Genomic DNA, 20,959 nt, shown 5'->3' on the forward strand with positions numbered 1-20,959 from the left:
AGGAAGCAGAGGAATGTATATTGGGGCAATATAGATGAACTTATGTGAGTGTAGGCCAATGTTTAACCCTCGCAATCGCTGATAAGGCTTGAAAGGAATCTGTATGGCATGCACTTGGCAACCGAGCTGCCGCTTGGACCATGACCTGCAGGAATCTGCGATCAGTCGGGTGTGAACACGCCTACAGATATGGAGAAAGAACGAGAGAGGAAGTGAGCGAGCGAGGTACATTTCTTAGGCGCCTTATTGAACGCGGTTGCAAAGGCGTGCTGAACAGATGTGGCCTAAAGACCAGAGCTGTTGTCTTTGGGACTGGGGAGCCAGACTCGAGTCCCGGCGTCCTCTAAACATCCCATGATTCTGGGCAACTTACTTAACCTCCCCTTGCCTAAAAAAGTGAATGTGACCTGAACAATAGTTTAATCGGACGCGTGGGGTTCAGGAAGGCTGGAGTGGCGAGGGCGGCATGGCTTACAATGGCGGAAGTGCTTTGCCTCCCAGTGCCTATATACCCCCATGAGCAATGTCACGGAGCGCAATAGGGGTAGGGAAGGGGGGAGACAAGTTCTGTGTGGCCACAGCGGCCGCAAAGCTTCTTCACACTAGACGGGACACTGACAGCGGGAGGGGGGGGCGGGAACGGAGACACGGACAGCGGGAGGGGGGGCGGGAACGGAGACACGGACAGCGTGAGGGGGGGTGGGAACAAAGACATGGACAGCGGGAGGGGGGCCGGATACAACCATGCGGGACCGGGACGAGGTTACAAATGACAAAAAACATCCGTGTAAAAAAAAATAATAATAAACGCCCACCTCTGCATGACGGAAAAAAGGGACGGTGCTTAAAAAAAAGACAGAAACGCCCACGAATCTGCTCCCAGAATTATTGACACATCTCTCTTCCAATGGCTAGCCTCCATTTATGGAGCTAGCCAATGGAAGAGAGAGGCGGGTTAAAGCCCCAGTACTGGAAATCAAAAAATCTCGGCTGCGCGACACTGCTGCGCAGTGAACGCCAGTCGAGACCTAATACAATGACACCAAACTGTATTCCTGTGAAAATATATCTCCTTTATATATATTTATTCTTTAAGCAGGCTTGTAAATACAGTCTTCAGGTTGCAAAACACGGTTCCAGTTACTTTTAAGGATGCCACAGTTCTTAATGGTCAAATTCAGTTCTCTAAGGGTAATTCTGAACACCATTTCACTTCTTTGGGGGTCTGTGCGCTTCGCAGCGCTCTTGGTACGTTTCTTATGAATTGCGGGACGGGCCCTACTAAACCTCACGCATCTCACGTGAGCCGGCGTACGACGCGAACTCTGTAAACCCAGGAATACGAGGCGTACCAGCCTCAGGAGAGCCGCAGTACGGGGCGCACAGGCTCGAAGTAGAGTGCGAGGCGTACCAGCCTCAGAAGAGCCGCAGTACGGGGCGCTCAGGCTCGAAGTAGAGTGCGAGGCGTACCAGCCTCAGGAGAGCCGCAGTACGGGGCGCACAGGCTCGAAGTAGAGTGCGAGGCGTACCAGCCTCAGGAGAGCCGCAGTACGGGGCGCACAGGCTCGAAGTAGAGTGCGAGGCGTACCAGCCTCAGGAGAGCCGCAGTACGGGGTGCACAGGCTCGAAGTAGAGTGCGAGGCGTACCAGCCTCACAAACACAAGCGCACAGTTCTCCTGGCAAATAAGGTACGTCGCGCACAGTCTATGTTGAAAGCGGAGCACGCTGTACATTTACTGTGGCGTCCTGGGGATCTTCGAGGCGCACGGTGTTGAGGATGGTTGTCCCACGTCGTGGTGCTTTCCCAGGGGGTGAGGCGAGCTGCGGCTCGAGGCTGGGCAGGTCACGGGTCACTTGGGTCGGCGTTGAGTTGTGGGGGCCGGTCCTGGCTCCGCAAAGCCTCGATCCTGAAGGGGAGAGTGGCTGAGAGGGGTGCAAGCGGCAATACTGTCTCCAAGTGCGGGACGTACCCAGCCGCAGTGCAGAGCGGATCAGCGGGAGATGACGCAGAGCGGGAGTCCGTCCTTACTGCGCAATCTAGCACGAGGGGGGGCGGGAACAAAGACATGGACAGCGGGAGGGGGGATGGACAGCGGGAGGGGGGGGCAGGATACAACCACGCGGGACCGGGACGAGGTTACAAATGACAAAAAACATCTGTGTAAAAAAAAAAGTAAACGCCCACCACTGCATGATGGAAAAAAGGGGCGGGGCTTAAAAAAAGACAGAAACGCCCACGAATCTGCTCCCAGAATGATTGACACATCTCTCTTCCAATGGCTAGCCTCCATTTATGCAGCTAGCCAATGGAAGAGAGAGGCGGGTTAAAGCCCCAGTACTGGAAATCAAAAAATCTCGGCTGCGTGACACTGCTGTGCAGTGAACGCCAGTCGAGACCTAAAAAGCAAATGGCTCTGCCACACTGAGAGTTTATGCCAGGCTGCAAGGGTCTTTGTTAGGGATGCCCAGACTTTCTGTGGTGGTCTCATACAAGAAACGTTTTTAATGTAGGGTGGTGCCGTACATAGGGCAGATGGTCTGAGACAGGGCACAAGTCCTAAAAAAAGAATTGGAGGGACTAACCTAGTTAATCAGTATGCAAGTGACATCACGGCGCATGACAACAGCACCTGACGTCACGGCGCGTGACATCATAGGAAGTGGCATCAAAAGAAGTGTCATCAGATCTTAAGCCCACACATATATGTTTAACATGTCTATCATAAGTACACTGGAGCACATTTCCAGTATACAGGAAAACCCTCCTGAAGATTCACACTTTTGTAAGCTACACATAAAAAATGGTACCTTTTGTCAACATAAACCTCCGCTACCTATAGCGCTTTACAAGTAAAAATAGTGATATTTAAATTATTACACCACCTCCTCAGGGGTAGTAAGCACTATATAAATGCTATTTATTTTGTGTAAATACTGGGAAAGACCCACACATCTGACATTCTTACAGTGCGTGCATATCTCCTAAACGGAGCCTGAACAAAGTGAAAAGCTGCCTCTCTTAAGTATGTGTGAAGTGCTAACAAGGTGTGAACCTTTGTTTCCCCTCTGCTGCATTTGTTTCTAGGGTTGAGGCTCCTGACTGCTACAAGCCAGGAGGCTCCAACAAAAGGAGGCCTGATGACCCCTCAGATTCGACGTCTGTTATTGGCCCAGCTGGAGTCTGAACTAAGAACGCCCCCTCCCCTCCTGCACCTTGTTGTGGATAGAAAGCAGATAACAACGTGCAGGCGCTGCAGAATGTGTCCCAGTGTCTGCAAATTACACCGGGACGAATTCAACATATTTTTCAGTGGGGCCCAACTTCTTGGCAGGGTGGATGGCGTCCACCTATGAAAAGAGTGGATGGACGCCGTGTACCCGCGTATATCTGTATCCCCGACTTGTGCCTGGTCTGAGGTCATTTAAATCGTCGGTCAAAGGTTTCCGATGCTAAAGCCAGAGAGGCTCTGCAGGCAGAGGCCCCCTAACATTAAACAGAGCGGGGGAACTGTGAGAGGGGCAAAGAGGGATGTCTGACACGTCTGTTGCAGGGTACCAAGTTCTCTAATTTGAAAATAAGTCCTTTAGTACTGATATTAAGTATTTTATATACTTCGATTTTGTTTCATAAAGGAAGAAGGGCAAGAGTGATACCTTTATATATGCTAACCATTTGATACTATGAGCCAAGCCCATTCTATTGGATACCTAAACATGTACGTTTTGTGCAGTCCATTATGCGTCCCTCTTGGAAACATTCTAATGAGATAAGGCAAATCAGAGTCTAAATTTGAATTTTTGCATCTTAATGTCTGCTTGAAATGTTAATATTATCTTACCTAAAGCGAACTGGCTTACTGTTCACAAATGTTAACTTCTTAATGCCCTGTTGAAACACATGGACACAAAGGACAACAGAGATCAATGCTATTCACCCCTGAATTTGTATCTAGGTGTCATTATCTGCAGCAGCAGCAACAATTAAAGCACTGCCAAAAAACCCACCGCCTTCTGCTCTTCAGATCCCACAGTCGGCCTCTTCTAAAAAGGGAAAAGGCAAAAAAGAAGCAAAACCGGTAAGGCTCAACTTCTTCCTCTTAACAGTTGTAAAATTTTTGTAGTATAATTTTTGGTAACTGTACATAGGCAACATTCTATTTGTCACCACAGGTACAGCCTTCACCCACTCGAGAGAGACCTAAAAGAAAAGGACCTATTGATGCAGTGCCCACAAGCGTGGAAGACTGGGCTAGCTATGACTGTCCCGATGAAGTTAGAGATGCATTCAAAACCGACACATCCTGTTATTCTATTAACAGAAGTAACTTTGCAAAGCCGGTAAGCAACATTCTTACTGTATTAATAGAGCTGTGGCAGGGATATTTTACTATGTAGTTAGCAGGGTTTTAGTAGCACTGACCTTAATTCAGGTTAGCTGGTAAGCTTTACTGAAAAAGGTAGCTGTGTGATTAGTGTAACTGAAAGTTGTAAGGAGGAATTCCAAACGTCCTAGAAAGTAAATTATGAAATACTAAATCCTCTTATACTACATGTAAGGTCATGTTCATTAGCTGTACTTTTATTTTTTCACTGATACCTTGGGAGGTCTTCTGCACCAGATGCAGTATCTTCTCCCTGTGATAACTGCTCTTTTCCTTTTATAGAAAATATGTCGCAAGGCCCAATGTGATAGTCTACATTTCTCAGCAGAAGAAACAGTACAGTTATCTGCTCACTGCACAGTCCATTACATATCCTACCGCAGTGGAACACACTCTAACAGTTTGATTTTGTCCTTGAGTATTTTCATATTGTGAATTCGAGATTCATTCTGGTCCATTTGGTATGTAGAATGCTTCTACGTTCCTCCTTGAGAAACTCAACAAATTTGATCATAGAACAGTTCGAAAAAGGTTCACAGGTAAAAAAAGAAACTACAATGACCTACTTTTTTTTCCATATAGTTTTTATTGTTTTTTTACAACATATAACATGTAATCGTCAACGCTTTGTCGTTACAGGGTGGCATCCCAAACTGGCTGTTTTAGTTGTAGTACAGTTACAGATTATGTATGCTTGACTGTCCCTCTTTCCACTGTCACAGTAAGAGAAAAGGAGAGAGTGAAAGGGGAAAGGATAGGAATTAAGGTGGAGAGAAAAAGAGATAGCATATCAAAAGTTTACTTTCTTCTCGATAGTGTCTTGATCCTGTGGGGGTGTGCTTTCGAGCCGATTGTTTTGTTCTGCTAGTACTATTCAAGGCGGATCGTATGGGTCTAGGAAATTGTCCAAGGACGCCCACATTCCCCGGCAGGGTTGTCTCCATGGTGAGTTTTGTAGGGCAGTTGTGTCAGAGCCTCTAACGTACGTCACCCAGTTGAGCAATCCCTTGAAAGTTGCCGTGGAAGTGTCTTTCCATTTGGTGGGTACTACAATGACATACTAATAATATAAGGCACTATACAAATCTTTGGGATAACATAGCCCCAGTTCTTTCTACACTGGCTTCCAGTAATCAATCAAAACAAAATCAAGAAGTCTACATAGTTCTGAATGTCTTCAACTGACTGAAGCATTTCTGTAGTTTGAGCTACACTTCTGACATATACCTAAAAAAAACCTGTTAGACCTGACACCCTTGGCGTGGTTTTCCCCCATCTTTTTGCCTCTGTCTACTGTATTTTTGATGCTGTGCTGGATTTCGTTTTTGCTGGTTTAGATGCTATGGACACTCTGCCACTGCTGATCAGTGCCAGAGTGTAAGTGCTCCCTATGTAAATTGTCATATTGATTGGGAATACCTGATTGGCATATTTGTATCACCATGAAGTCCCTAGTAAATTGCACTGTGTGTGCCAGGGCTGGTGATGACAGATGCTACTAGTGGGCCTGCAGCGCAGATTGCGCCACCCACATGAGTAGCCCTAAAATGGTGTCTCAGGCCTGCCAGCGCAGGGCCTGTGTGCAGTCAGTGGACTGCCATGTCCGCCTGGCCAGTGTCCCCACTTGCTGGGCCTAACCCTTCTCTGTCTGTGCACATCAGTCACCCCTATGGAAGGCTCAAGGTACCCCCCTGGGCAGGGTGCAGTGTATGGGTAAGGTAGAGCATGTACTAGTGCAGGTCACATGCTCTGGTAGTGAGCAGCAGCCATTTTGTGTGCTCACTGCTGTAAGGTTATCTTGCTCCATAGAATAACATGGGTGAGGCTGGTCCCATTGGATACCAGCCTATCTTCTCATAGGAACAAGATGGGACATAAGTGGTTGATATCCCTGAACTCAGAATTTAATAACACATCTTTTAGGAAGGGTTGTTTATAAATTCTGTGTTTGAGAATAGTACTTTTAGAAAGTGGCTGTTCTCTTGTCTAACCTTTCTGTGTGCCTGGGCCTGTTTGTGGATTGACTGTCTGGCCTGAGTGTGACAGGGGCTGCAGAGCCCCCAGGAGGTTGTCTGAGTCAGCCCGTGGATGAAAGGCAGCACCTGCTGCCAGGGAAGTGGGAGGAGATCACACCTGATAGTGACAGGGCTGTGCCTGCCTGACCACAATGCCCGGCTCCACCCCCTTGCTGGGCGACTGTCACCTCTGTCCCTGATACTGAGAGGAAGAAGGAAGCCAGGAAACCCCCAGTGCCTCAGCAACACCCAGAACTGGTTTAGACCGGGCTCAGGGCCCATTTGCACAAAGACTGCAAAGGACTTCAAAGACTTTTTGGGGTATAAGAGAAGGACCCCTGACTACAGAAAATGTAGATTCTACAATCAAGAGGAACCTCTGCCAGAAGAAGGACTGCTGAAGGAACTGAAGGAAGATTGCCTTGCTGTGTGCTCTAAGGGCTGACCTATCCTGCTATCCAACTGAAGGAGAGGAGAAGAAGGGCTTTGTTGTGTGCTGTGCCCCCATCTGCTTGAACTAATAAGACTTTGCTGTGTGCTGTGTCTTCACTGAATCTCCAAGGGCCTGAGAAGAGCTGGCCTCCTGTTTCTGGAACCCAGGGATAAAAGGTTCCTAGAAGAAGCCCAAAACGCTATGCAGATCGTGCTGTTGGACCTGGAGCGTGCTTGGTGAACAATTGCTGAGCGTGAGGTGGGATCGGTGTGCTCATCGGCACATTCCCAACGAGGGTCGGAGGTCTGTGGTGCCTCCCCTCGTGTATCTTGCTCCAGCGCGATTGTGAGGCCGAGAGGGCGGTCTTTCCGTGACCTGCACCCTCAAAAGTCATCTGCCGCATATTCACAGCCGCCACCCGGGGCCAGAAATACCACCAGAAGTTGCCGTTCGTAAACGGAGGCTGCCGCGGTGAAGATCGGAGCCGCTGCGCTCCGATTGGCTGGAGGAGCCGAGCCCCCTCACCAACGCCGCGATGGGATAGGCCCGTGCGGCGCAGCGTCATTGCCGTTGTCGTGCCGTGATTGGCTGAAGAGCGGAGCGTCACGGAAAGCCTGTCCCGGGAGCCGCACTGCCATTGGCTGACTCCCGGGTGTGTCAGAGGCTCGCCTCAAACGCCGCGACAGGATTGGTCCCCGTCATCGGGACCTCTGAAGTGCAGAGTGATCACCGCCGGGACCGGGGAAGACTGACCCGACCTTGCCGAGGGAATCCCTGAAGTGCCGAGTGATTACCGCCGGGACCGGGGAAGACTGACCCGACCTCGCCGAGGGAATCCCTGAAGTGCCCCCAGCCCCTGGCTGGCCCGTCTCTGCTCCGAGCGCCGAGCTAGCTCCCCGCCGCTCCCCGAAGGACTGAGAGCGGGTGGAGAGGCTGCTGAGACCGGCCGGGGCTAAGAGCGAGTGTGCTCTTATCGTTTGGAGGACTGAATTAAGATAAGCGCCAAGTATTATTTTTAGTACTGATTCACAAGAGACTTGAGACAAGTTATATAAGAACTTCCTAACAAATTAATTGCAACCATTAAGATTAAGTGCTACATTCTTGAAGAAGTGATTATCGTGCAACTGTTTTATTTTCCTGCTGAAACTAGATAAAGATATATATTTTTATAAATATACTTACCTGTGTGGTCTCAGTTTGTGGTGGATTGGGGATTACTTTTGTGTTAAGTCTATTTATTATACACATTGCCTCAGGGATAAGCCTGTCTGCTCATGCCAAGCTACCTAGAGGGTGAGCAGGGGTTATCTACTTTGTGTAATTCTTCACCCTGACTAGAAGCAAGGGTCCCTACTTGGTCTAAGGTACTTACCTCTGCCAATTAGAGACCCCCAGATCTAACATTGTTGGACAGCGGTGTGGATTTTGAACTAATAATTGCACTTGACCGGCAGTGATTTCTTGTACATCACTAGTCTAGTTTAGCAGCACAGGTTGCGCAAGATTTTTTCTTTTTGGTGAAACCTTTTTGTTGAAAAGGTTGGGATGCATCATGTCTCAGAAAGCGGCAAGCGTGAGAGTAGAATTGGAACTTGAATTTGAAATTCAGGAGTAGTTCAACTACAAAAAGGAGCAACTGAAGCAGTTCTGCAAACAGCTTGGATGCCCAGTGAAGGGCAGCGCAAACAAGGAAGAGCTACGGAAAGCTCTGAGGGCCTGGTGGGAGGCCCAACATGGTGATCCAGAAGTTGTTATTTGAGAGGGAGGCACACAGGAGAATGCTTTTGTATCCAGTGATTTGCCAGTGAGGAAGTCAGCGTCTAGGGCTGGCAGCAACCACTCCAGTAAGATTATTTCTCCAGAGGAGCTGGAGGATAATCAGAGAGCTAGGGCCCATGAGATTGAGCTTTTTAAACTCAAAGCCCAAGCAGATGAGAGGAGACTGCGCCTTGAAACTGAGAAGGAGGCGGAGGAGAGAAGAAATGCTCTCGCTTTGGAGGAGAAGAAACTCCAATTGGCTCATGAGTTGAGCATGAGGGAGCTGGAAATTAAATCCAAACAGGTGGAGTCCAGTTCTAATGGTGGCAGCGCACAACCAGTACAGGCGGGTAAAGTATACATACCAAAAGATCTGGTACAGAATTATCAGAGGGGTGAGGATATTTATGCGTGGTTTAGATCGTATGAACTTGCCTTAAAGATGAATGAAGTGCCTGAGAAGAATTGGGTGGCAGGTTTGTGGAAGCATTTTGAGGCCTCTGGGAAGGATGTCTTAGCAACCTTAGAAGCAGCAGGTACTTTATCCTACCCAGCTATGAAGGAGGCTTTGTGCCTCAGGTATGGGCTCACTCCAGAACAGTACCGCCAGAAGTTTAGGAACTTCAAGAAGCTTGATTCTAGTACTTGGGTGGAGTGTGTGAGTATATACACGCGTGCACTGGAAGGTTGAATAAAGGGCAGCAAAGTTACTGATTATGTGGGGTTGTGTCACTTGATTAGTTGGGAGCACTTGAGTAGTTTATGTGTTCCAGAGCTGCGCCAGCATCTTTTAGATAGCAAGTTAACGGATCCCAGTGAGCTTGCTAAAGAGGCGGACCGCTGGACTAGCACCAGGGTCCACAAGGGGGTGGTAAGTACCCCAGCGAAAGGTGGACAGGGTCCCCAGCAGAAGAGTGGGGGGACACGGGTAATCAAAAGGAGTCTTCTAAAGGGCCCCAAAATAGTACCCAGGAGAAGGAGTCTCAACCCCCCAAATCTAAGAAGTCCGGGCCCCATAAGGGCAAGCAGGACAACAGGTCCTCGCCTACTTGCTATGCATGTAGGGAGGTGGGGCACATTGCCCCCAAATGTCCAAAGAAGAACTCAGCACCCACTGGTGCTCCCACTCCGGCGTTAGCCAGTGTAGTTTTGGGAGGGGATTTGATTTCCAGTGGGGAGGAGGGGTTAGCAGTGATGACCCTTGTCTCTTTAGGAGACCAAGAGATGGCCCAGGAAACCTTGCTGCCCCAAAACACTAAGAAATACGGGCAGAAGGTGACCATCAATGGACAGGAAATAGAGGCTCTGAGAGACACAGGGGCCAGCGTGACATCTGTCAGGTGTTAGTGGGTGTCTGAAGAGCAGATCATTCCCAAGGTACTCCGACCTGTGGTGGCATCTGACAGTTCAGTGCGCTTCTGCCAAGTGGCAAATGTTTCATTTGAATGGGGAGGAGTCTCCGGTATTTTGGAGGTTGTTGTAAGTGATGCCTTGCCTGTGGATTGTCTATTAGGTAATGACCTGAAGAGCTCTCCATGGAAAGAGGTGGAGCACAGGACTCACTTGGAAATGTTGGGTTTGCCTGCGTGGATCTGTGTGTCCACCCGTGCAATGACAGCCAGAGAGGGCGGATTAGCAGAACTGGAGCCTGGAACAATGGCCCAGGGACCTGCCAAGAGAGGAAGGGGTAGAGGACGCGGGAAACCAGCCCCCACCGTTCCCACGGTCCAGGAGGAAGCAGACCCGGAGGGGGATGCCCTGGAACCTACAGGGGAGCAGGTGGCCGAACTGGGGGAATTGCCTGAGCTGTCCCAGTGGCAGCAAGATGGTGGTCCCTCCAGGGAGGAATTCTGCCAGGCTCAGAAGGAGTGCCCTTCTCTCATTGGTGTGCGGCAGCAGGCTGCAGACCAGGCAGCAGGTCTGGGGTCCAAGGAACATTTGATCTACTGGGAGGATGACTTACTTTATAGTGAGCCTAAGTTCGCTGAGCCCGGTGCAGCCCGTGTGCTGGTAGTACCCGAGCGCTTCAGGAACTTCCTACTGGGTCTGGCTCATGACGTGACTCTCGCAGGACATCTGGGGCAAGACAAGACCTATCACAGGCTTGTCACCCATTTCTACTGGCCCCAGATGAAGAAGCACGTCTCTGCCTTTTGTAAGTCTTGCCAAACTGGTCAGGCCAGTGGCAAGAGCGGAGGGAAGTGCGTGGCACCCCTCCAACCCTTTCCTGTGGTGAGCACCCCTTTTGAGCGGGTGGGCATTGACATCGTGGGGCCCCTGGATCCCAAGACAGCCTTAGGCAACAGGTTTATCCTGGTCTTGGTGGACCATGCCACTCGGTACCCGGAAGCCATCCTGCTCAGGACAGTCACAGCCCCCGTGGTGGGCCGTGCCCTGATGGGAATCTTTTCCCGTGTGGGGTTCCCCAGAGAGGTGGTCTCTGACAGGGGGACAAACTTCATTTCTAAATACATGAAGTCCCTGTGGGAGGAGTGTGGGGTGACATACAAATTCACCACTCCTTACCACCCTCAAGGAAATGGGTTGGTTGAAAGATTCAACCGCACATTGAAGGGCATGATTATGGGCCTGGAAGAGCCCATGAGGCGTAAATGGGACGTCTTGTTACCATGCCTGTTGTTTGCCTACAGGGAGGTGCCTCAGAAATCCTTAGGGTTCAGTCCCTTTGAGTTGCTGTATGGCCACCCTGTCAGAGGGCCTCTCACTCTGGTGAAGGAGGGGTGGGAGAAATCCCGCGGGAAAACCCCTCAGGATGTGTTCAGCTATGTGCTGGCCATTCGCAACCAGACCAAGCGCTTCAGGAAGCTCGCTCAAGAGAACCTGGAGGCTAGCCAGGAGGAAATGAAGAGATGGTATGACCAGAACACTTCTCTGGTTGAGTTCCACCCTGGTCAGAAAGTGTGGGTGATGGCGCCGGTGGAGCCTTGTGTGCTCCGTGACAAGTGGACCAGGCCATATGAGGTGGTGGAGCGCAAGAGTGAGGTTACCTACTTGGTTAACCTGAAGACTCCCAGGCAGCCCCTGAGAGTGCTGCATGTGAACCGCCTCAAACCCCACTTTGAGAGGTCAGAAGTGACTATGCTCATGGCTACAGATGCTGGAGGGGTGGAGGATAGTGATCCTCTCCCTTACCTCCTGGCAACCAAGGAGCAAGATGGGTCAGTGGATGGTGTGATACTCTCACCCACCCTGACCCCAGAGCAGCAAAAGGACTGTCGCCAAGTCTTGGGTCAGTTCGCCCCCCTGTTCTCCCTGACCCCAGGTGTCACCAAATGGTGCGTCCACGATGTGGACACTGGAGATAGTCTGCCTGTGAAACAGAAGTTTTACAGGGTGGCTGACAAGGTCAGAGCTAGCATCAAGGAAGAAGTTTCCAATATGTTAGCTCTAGGGGTTATTGAGCCCTCCAGCAGCCCCTGGGCTAGCCCAGTGGTCTTAGTGCCTAAGAAAGCTGCTATCCCCGGTGGCACCCCAGAACTCCGGTTTTGCGTGGACTACCGTGGGCTCAATACGGTCACCAAGACTGACGCGCACCCCATCCCCAGAGCTGATGAGCTGCTGGATCGGTTGGGAGCTGCCCAGTACCTGAGCACCTTTGATTTGACTTCAGGGTACTGGCAGATTGCCTTAACTGAGGGGGCCAAGGAGTGGTCAGCATTTTCAACGCCAGAGGGGCACTTCCAGTTCCGTGTCATGCCGTTTGGGTTGAAAAATGCCCCTGCCACATTCCAGAGACTGGTCAACCAGGTATTAGCTGGGCTGGAGGATTTCAGCGCAGCATACCTGGATGACATTGCTGTGTTCAGCTCCACTTGGGAGGAACACCTGCAACACCTCTGCGCAGTGTTGAAGGCTCTGCAGAAGGCAGGCCTTACTATCAATGCCAGTAAGTGCCAGATAGGGCAGGGATCTGTGGTGTACTTGGGACACCAGGTGGGGAGCGGCCAGGTGGCGCCCCTACAGGCGAAGATTGATACCATTCTGGCTTGGGAGCCCCCCAAGACTCAGACTGAGTTGAGAGCCTTTCTAGGTCTCACCGGGTATTACAGACGATTTGTCAAAGGTTATGGCACCATTGTGGCCCCTTTGACAGAGCTGACATCTAGAAATCAGCCCAGGAAAGTGAATTGGACTGAGGCCTGTCAAACTGCTTTTGACACCCTCAAAGCCAAGCATGAGCGTCAAATCCGCTCCGCTCGCGGATTTCGCGGATTTTTGGTAAATCCGCGAACTCGCGCGAATTTACCGAAAATCCGCGAATACGCGAACGGCGGATTCGGTGGGCAAAAGTTCAAGCCTTCAATCTTGAAGTTGTAACTATTTTAGGATGGCGCCGGCAAGCTGCCAGCGCCATCCTAAAATAGTTACTAAGTCAGCTAAGTTAGCTTCAACAGGAAGCACTAATAGATAAAATAAAGCAGGTGCTCGAGCACCTGCTTTATTTTATCTATTAGTGCTTCCTGATCGGTCTCTGACCTTTTATACACACAAGAGGCATGGACTCGCATGGAATCCCCGCACGTTTGGTGCCGCTCACACACTCGCGGTGTGCACCGTCTTCCCGCCATTTACCCACTATGATGGACAGTTGAAGCTCAAATTCAGTGATGCATAAATCAGCCCAAAAACAATCGTGAGCATTGTCGAGGCTGGGCAGGTGTGCTTTCTTCCCAAATCTTCCGTCGAAAATCAGCTGTGATGCTGGATAGAGGCCTTTGCATCCTTGACTTTCACGAGCGCAATCCCCTGGCTGTTCCTGTGACCAGGAGCTTCTTTTTCTTCATCTGCTGCTCTGATCGGTCTCTGACCTTTTATACACACCAGAGGCATGTGTGCTCGCATGGAAGCCCCGCACGTTTGGCCCCGCCCACACACTTGCGGTGTGAATCGTCTTCCCGCCATTTACCCACTATGATGGACAGTTGAAGCTCAAATTCAGTGATGCATAAATCAGCCCAAAAACAATCGTGAGCATTGTCGAGGCTGGGCAGGTGTGCTTTCTTCCCAAATCTACCGTCGAAAATCAGCTGTGATGCTGGATAGAGGCCTTTGCATCCTTGACTTTCACGAGCGCAATCCGCAAATCCGCGGATTTTGCGGATCAACAATACGCAAATCCGCAAATTCGCGGATCGTGGATCCGTGAAATCCGGCCATGCTTACTCAAAGCTGCCATGTGCACAGCACCGGTGCTTAAGGCACCTGACTTTTCCAGTGAGTTCATTGTGCAAACTGACGCTTCAGAGCAAGGCGTGGGAGCAGTACTCTCACAAATCAATGATGAGGGCGGAGACCAACCAGTGGCTTTCATTAGCAGGAGGCTACTCCCCAGGGAACAGAAATGGAGTGCCATTGAAAGAGAAGCTTTCGCTGCGGTCTGGGCTCTGAAGAAGCTGAGGTCCTACCTGTTTGGGACTCACTTCCATGTTCAGACCGACCACAGGCCCCTCAGATGGTTAATGCAGATGAGGGGTGAGAATCCAAAACTGTTGAGGTGGTCCATTTCCCTACAGGGGATGGACTTTACGGTGGAGCACCGCCCTGGTACAGAACACGACAATGCTGATGGTCTGTCCAGATTCTTCCGCCTTAGTGATGAGGACTCCCAAGAGGTTGGGTAGTTCTCCCACTTTCAGCTGGAGGGGACACGTGTTAGACCTGACACCCTTGGCGTGGTTTTCCCCCATCTTTTTGCCTCTGTCTACTGTATTTTTGATGCTGTGCTGGATTTCGTTTTTGCTGGTTTAGATGCTTTGGACACTCTGCCACTGCTGATCAGTGCCAGAGTGTAAGTGCTCCCTATGTAAATTGTCATATTGATTGGGAATACCGGATTGGCATATTTGTATCACCATGAAGTCCCTAGTAAAGTGCACTGTGTGTGCCAGGGCTGGTGATGACAGATGCTACTAGTGGGCCTGCAGCGCAGATTGCGCCACCCACATGAGTAGCCCTAAAATGGTGTCTCAGGCCTGCCAGCGCAGGGCCTGTGTGCAGTCAGTGGACTGCCATGTCCGCCTGGCCAGTGTCCCCACTGGCTGGGCCTAACCCTTCCCTGTCTGTGCACATCAGTCAGCCCTATGGAAGGCTCAAGGTACCCCCTGGGCAGGGTGCAGTGTATAGGTAAGGTAGAGCATGTACTAGTGCAGGTCACATGCTCTGGTAGTGAGCAGCAGCCATTTTGTGTGCTCACTGCTGTAAAGTTATCTTGCTCCATAGAATAACATGGGGGAGGCTGGTCCCATTGGATACCAGCCTATCTTCTCATAGGAACAAGATGGGACATAAGTGATTGATATCCCTGAACTCAGAATTTAATAACACATCTTTTAGGAAGGGTTGTTTTTAAATGCTGTGTTTGAGAATAGTACTTTTAGAAAAGGGCTGTTCTCTTGTCTAACCTTTCTGTGTGCCTGGGCCTGTTTGTGGATTGACTGTCTGGCCTGAGTGTGACAGGGGCTGCAGAGCCCCCAGGAGGTTGTCTGAGTCAGCCCGTGGATGAAAGGCAGCATCTGCTGCCAGGGAAGTGGGAGGAGATCACACCTGATAGTGACAGGGCTGTGCCTGCCTGACCACAATGCTGGCTCCACCCCCTGCTGGGTGACTGTCACCTCTGTCCCTGATACTGAGAGGAAGAAGGAAGCCAGGAAACCCCCAGTGCCTCAGCAACACCAAGAACTGGTTTAGACCGGGCTCAGGGCCCACTTGCACAAAGACTTCAAAGGACTTCAAAGACTTTTTGGGGTATAAGAGAAGGACCCCTGACTACAGAAAATGTAGATTCTACAATCAAGAGGAACCTCTGCCAGAAGAAGGACTGCTGAAGGAACTGAAGGAAGATTGCCTTACTGTGTGCTCTAAGGGCTGACCTATCCTGCTATCCAACTGAAGGAGAGGAGAAGAAGGGGTTTGCTGTGTGCTGTGCCCCCATCTGCTTGAACTACTAGGACTTTGCTGTGTGCTGTGTCTTCACTGAATCTCCAAGGGCCTGAGAAGAGCTGGCCTCCTGTTTCTGGAACCCAGGGATAAAAGGTTCCTAGAAGAAGCCCAAAACGCTATGCAGATCGTGCTGTTGGACCTGGAGCGTGCTTGGTGAACAATTGCTGAGCGTGAGGTGGGATCGGTGTGCTCATCGGCACATTCCCAACGAGGGTCGGAGGTCTGTGGTGCCTCCCCTCATGTATCTTGCTCCAGCGCAATTGTGAGGCCGAGAGGGCGGTCTTTCCGTGACCTGCGCCCTCAAAAGTCATCTGCCGCATATTCACCGCCGCCCCCCGGGGCCAGAAATACCCCCAGAAGTTGCCGTTCGTAAAGGGAGGCTGCCGCGGTGAAGATCGGAGCTGCTGCGCTCTCATTGGCTGGAGGAGCCGAGCCCCCTCACCAACGCCGCGACGGGATAGGCCCGTGCGGCGCAGCGTCATTGCCGTTGTCGTGCCGTGATTGGCTGAAGAGCGGAGCGTCACGGAAAGCCTGTCCCGGGAGCCGCACTGCCATTGGCTGACTCCCGGGTGTGTCAGAGGCTCGCCTCAAACGCCGCGACAGGATTGGTACCCGTCATCGGGACCTCTGAAGTGCCGAGTGATCACCGCCGGGACCGGGGAAGACTGACCCGACCTCGCCGAGGGAATCCCTGAACTGCCCCCAGCCCCCGGCCGGCCTGTCTCTGCTCGGAGCGCGTAGCTAGCTCCCCCCCGCTCCCCGAAGGACTGAGAGTGGGCGGAGAGGCTGCTGAGACCGGCCGGGGCTAAGACCGAGTGTGCTCTGATCGGCGAGGTGCGCGAAGGAGTTCCCAGTACATCTGGTGAGGCGCGGTTGCAGCGCTTAGGGCCCCTAGCTTTAGGGGCTGATTCTCTTGGCTGATTTACCCACTGACATTGTTTTTACTGCTCGTTTTGGAGGACTGAATTAAGATAAGCGCCAAGTATTATTTTTAGTACTGATTCACAAGAGACTTGAGACAAGTTATATAAGAACTTCCTAACAAATTAATTGCAACCATTAAGATTAAGTGCTACATTCTTGAAGAAGTGATTATCGTGCAACTGTTTTATTTTCCTGCTGAAACTAGATAAAGATATATATTTTTATAAATATACTTACCTGTGTGGTCTCAGTTTGTGGTGGATTGGGGATTACTGTTGTGTTAAGGGCATTTATTATACACATTGCCTCAGGGATAAGCCTGTCTGCTCGTGCCAAGCTACCTAGAGGGTGAGCAGGGGTTATCTACTTTGTGTAATTCTTCACCCTGACTAGAAGCAAGGGTCCCTACTTGGTCTAAGGTACTTACCTCTGCCAATTAGAGACCCCCAGATCTAAAAAAACCCCTTTCATGTCTTAAAATGTTCTCCACTATTCTGACTCTATACACCTATGATCTGTAGCTACTAATCTTCTTCTCTGTCCATCATTCTTTATCAGAGCTGTATTAGGAAGAGGACCTATCGCAGGATGTGTGTTCCTTTTGATAAACACCCTTTTCAGATCTTTGGGGAAACTGAAAATATCCTTCTGTTTTCAATGGAATCAATAGCAGGAAATTCTGTCATAAGTCCACTTTTCCTGCAAGTGCCTCCAGTGCCTCTCACTTTCTCTCTGGCTCTCATGACTTGCCTATCATCATTTCACTTGCATTTTACCTCCTTTTTAACTGTCTATTTGAAACACCCCCTGATATTGATATTGGTAAAATAAGTGAATAAAAGGGCATGGCACGTTAAATATTTGAATGTCTCAGCCAGTTTTCTTTTCTGTCAAGCACTTTGGTTGTCATAAGCAATCTGCCTCGAGTTCTAGAAAAAATACTGTTGTGTCCTGCACTGTATTTTAGGTACATTGTATAGATTGTCAGTGAACATTAGATTGATTAAGTTGATAGATTCCATGATTGTGTAATGCCAAAGCTGAATTCTGGGACCATCGTGTAATCTCTGGTTTATGCAGTCTGCTAGAGCTGGAATCCAGTCTGACCTTCCCTAAATAAATGCTGACATAGTGCGAATCTCCCAGCAAGTCCCCACTTTTGGTCTCCTGTGTTGAGTAGTTTTGATAGTCTAAGTCAATGTGTAATTCCTATGAAACGTTAATTGTAGATGATAATTGGTGGTTAAATAATGAGTAAAATGATTTGATGGCTCATACACAGATCCTCATTAATTGCTCACACTTTACATGCATCATTCAAATTTAATAGTAACGGGTGGGTTAAGCAATGTATAAAAATCTGCAAGCTGGAAGAGGTCTGTTAGCTCACACTACCTTAATAGCAAAAAATGCTTTAAAGTTACAAAGGCTCTCAGTTTGAGGTATGCTTAGCAGCAAACATCCAACCTATGAACATTTTTCTTCCATTTAAAAGACGCAGGCTGGAAAGGATGGGAAATCCACTTAATCAGCCCTTGTGCCATAGCACAGATCAAACATAGGCCCAATAAAGAATTCAGTTTGTGATATCCGGCTGTACCCATCAGTGTTATAATACTGATGAATGGTGGTCAAGGAAATGTTTCAGTTACCAATGTATTTTTTGTTGTACAGAAGATCATATTTGTGAACCTTTGATACCAACGTTTCCGTTAATGGCTATTTCAATTTTCATAATTGTACGTATTAAAATGTGTGCAAGTTAAGTCTTTCGGTACAAAAGGTGTTTTTTGTCAAGTTATTATTCAAAATGTGTAGCACTTTTATGAAATAGTGACCACATCATGAATGTGTTTGCTTTTTGCTTACAACTTTCCTTTTACTTACAGACCTACAACTTGTATTACATGGATCTGTTGGTGAAGGAACTGCACAGCAGCTCACTAACACATTTGACTATCCCTGTCCTTCAGCTCGCTGAGGTTATTGCTCATGATGTTGTGGAAAGTCAAAGCCTGTCTGATCTCTACCATCTAAGGTTTGTATCAGTTGTGTGTGTATTTCTTTCGTTATTGGGAGAGGTTTGGATGTATGAATCCAAATGTAAGGTTGAACCCTAGCTCCTTATAGTGTAAACAGTTAAGAGCCTGTAGTAATTGAAATTGAGAGTTATATTGGCGATAATAAGTAAACAGGTTTGTTTCCAGTGCCCAATGTTTTAGAAAAGACTTGGACAAATGTCCACTGCACCATTTTGAGTGAGTTGCAAGCTGACATAATTGAGGCAAAATATTTTTAGGTGAAGGACAACAAGCAAAATCCTATTAGGGTTGTTCCCGGAACCACACGGATATATTATACATTTACTTTCTACTTTCATAGTGTATCAAATCACATTTATACTCTGTAGCAGAAGAGTGATTGTTTCCTGTGTAGAAATTTCTCACAGCTGTTCAGGTTGCTATTAGAAGAGAGATATCTCAGTGCACAAGGGCTGAAAATGACAGTGGTCTCATTAAATGCAAAACTAGTGGCACCTAATAACCAAGTATTAAATACTCACAAACCCTACACGTTGGGTTGGTTCCATTTGTAGTGCTTAATTTCAGCCAGTAGTTGCAAGTAGAGCACATCAGCACTCACTTTGATCCAAACCAAGAGAGAGAAAAACTCGAAGGGAGAAGGAAGAGAAAGACTGAAAAACTGTGAAAATGGCAAACACAAGAATAAACAAGCATTTACAATGCAATGGTCTCGGCATTGTTAAAGTTAGAGCTATTGGCATTGCCCATGATATTATTTTTATTTATGTTTTTGTTTTTAAAACATATAAATAAATGGCATTGTCATTTACAATGCCAATAGCTTAATCTCTCGCAAATGCGAGACCTATTGCATTTGCACCCACACAGAGCCACACACACAAAGCCACCCACACACACATACAGAGCCACCCACACAGAGCCACCCACACACACAAAGAGCCGCCCTCACACAGACCCACCTACAAATAAATCTACCCACTCAGAGCCCCTCCCCAGGCAGGGGCCGAGAGCTAAGTGTATTGATAATAGCGAGACAGAGGCCTCAGTCACACACTCTGGGCTGCCAGTGCCGATTAAACCACAGCTCCGCTGAGGCACCTCAGATGTGCAACACACAGCCTGCTGCTGGTATCCAGGGTTTAAGACACACACCCCTCAGTATTCCCATGTGTAAAAGTTACAAAATAATAAAGCAATAGTATAAAAAACGGTGCCAAATTATGCCACATAATTTGCTCTTTCTTGTCGCATAAATTAGTCAACCCTGCCACATAAATTGGTGCTCCATTGCTGCATATTCTAGGGGCCCTGCATACAGCCCAAGCTCCTTAGTAAATTCAAATGTGTGAGTCTGAAATCAAGAGTTTAAAGAAATGCTGAATTTATCCCAAAAAAAAGAGAAATGATTAAAGGATTGAGTAATTGTGCATGTGATTGGCTGTATGGCCTCTTCTGATGCGCTGTTGGTTTGGTCCTGGACCAGGTTGGAGGCCTTGCACAATGGAAATTGCGCGCACACGTGGTGGGCCTTGATCCAATCACTAATATTTCATTTAAGCAAACTAAAAAAATCACTGATAACACGTATTTAAAATAGCGTCATGGTTCAGGTAGTGCAAGCACTGTGCCACGGATGTTAAAATAGCTAGGAGTTTCTCTGAAAAACTATAGTTAAGGTGACAGTATAGTTCCACATCAAAATCTAAAAATCCTTGAAAGTCACAAGTTGTTGACCACTGCACAAAGCATAATCATCAAAACAAAAGATTGCCCTGAAATTGTATGTTTGTGAACTCACAACATTTAACCAATAAACAAACGGATCTAACAAAACAAAATCATTAAATAACACATATGCAAACAAAAATATTCTACTGTATTCTTGTCAAAGGTAACATGATATGTCATATCATCAATGTAATTTCCAACATATACGGTCATGAGCTGTTAATTTTTGTTTGTTTATTGGCCCATAATTGACCACGACTCACGTGAATTGGGAAAAGATGTTTAACCAGAACCAACGTATAAGAGGTCACATCTATACTTTGAGATGAAAACCACACTGATTAGCTCATGTGACTATTAGCAGGATTGTTTCCTTCTCTCGTGTCATATGAATTCTGTCACACAAAAAACAGTGTATTCTCCTGCAACTTACACTGTACTGTTATAATAACATGGATTTTTTCCTCTGCACTCCTGTATTTATTAATACAATTATTCCAAAAAACATGCTGTGGGGCCACTTTTATGCTCACTGTGTAGCTCTTCTGGGTGGCAAAACCATTTTCTAGGTGTCAACTATCTGAAGCTGTTCGACGTGTTGTGTTACAGATGAGATTAGTTCACAGGCTGTGCAGCTGTGAGGGAATGTTTCAAAATTCTGTCAGCCACCCTGCTCAGCGCCCTGCCACCTTCCAAGGGAGCTTCTAGGC

General features: G+C 48.4%; 1 protein-coding gene across 1 annotated transcript in view; it reads left to right on the forward strand.

Moving 5' to 3' along the window:
• CFAP46 (cilia and flagella associated protein 46) overlaps positions 1 to 20,959 on the forward strand; it is a 1,487,057-nt gene that overhangs the window by 663,372 nt on the left and 802,726 nt on the right. Inside the window, exons 32-34 of the mRNA XM_078643461.1 lie at positions 3,955 to 4,077; positions 4,172 to 4,339; positions 18,366 to 18,514. Of these exons, the coding sequence (XP_078499587.1) occupies positions 3,955 to 4,077; positions 4,172 to 4,339; positions 18,366 to 18,514 (440 nt within the window). The remainder of the gene's footprint in view (positions 1 to 3,954; positions 4,078 to 4,171; positions 4,340 to 18,365; positions 18,515 to 20,959) is intronic.

Source organism: Lissotriton helveticus, chromosome 5_1, assembly GCF_964261635.1.
Source record: "Lissotriton helveticus chromosome 5_1, aLisHel1.1, whole genome shotgun sequence".
NCBI classification, from domain to species: Eukaryota; Metazoa; Chordata; class Amphibia; order Caudata; family Salamandridae; genus Lissotriton; species Lissotriton helveticus.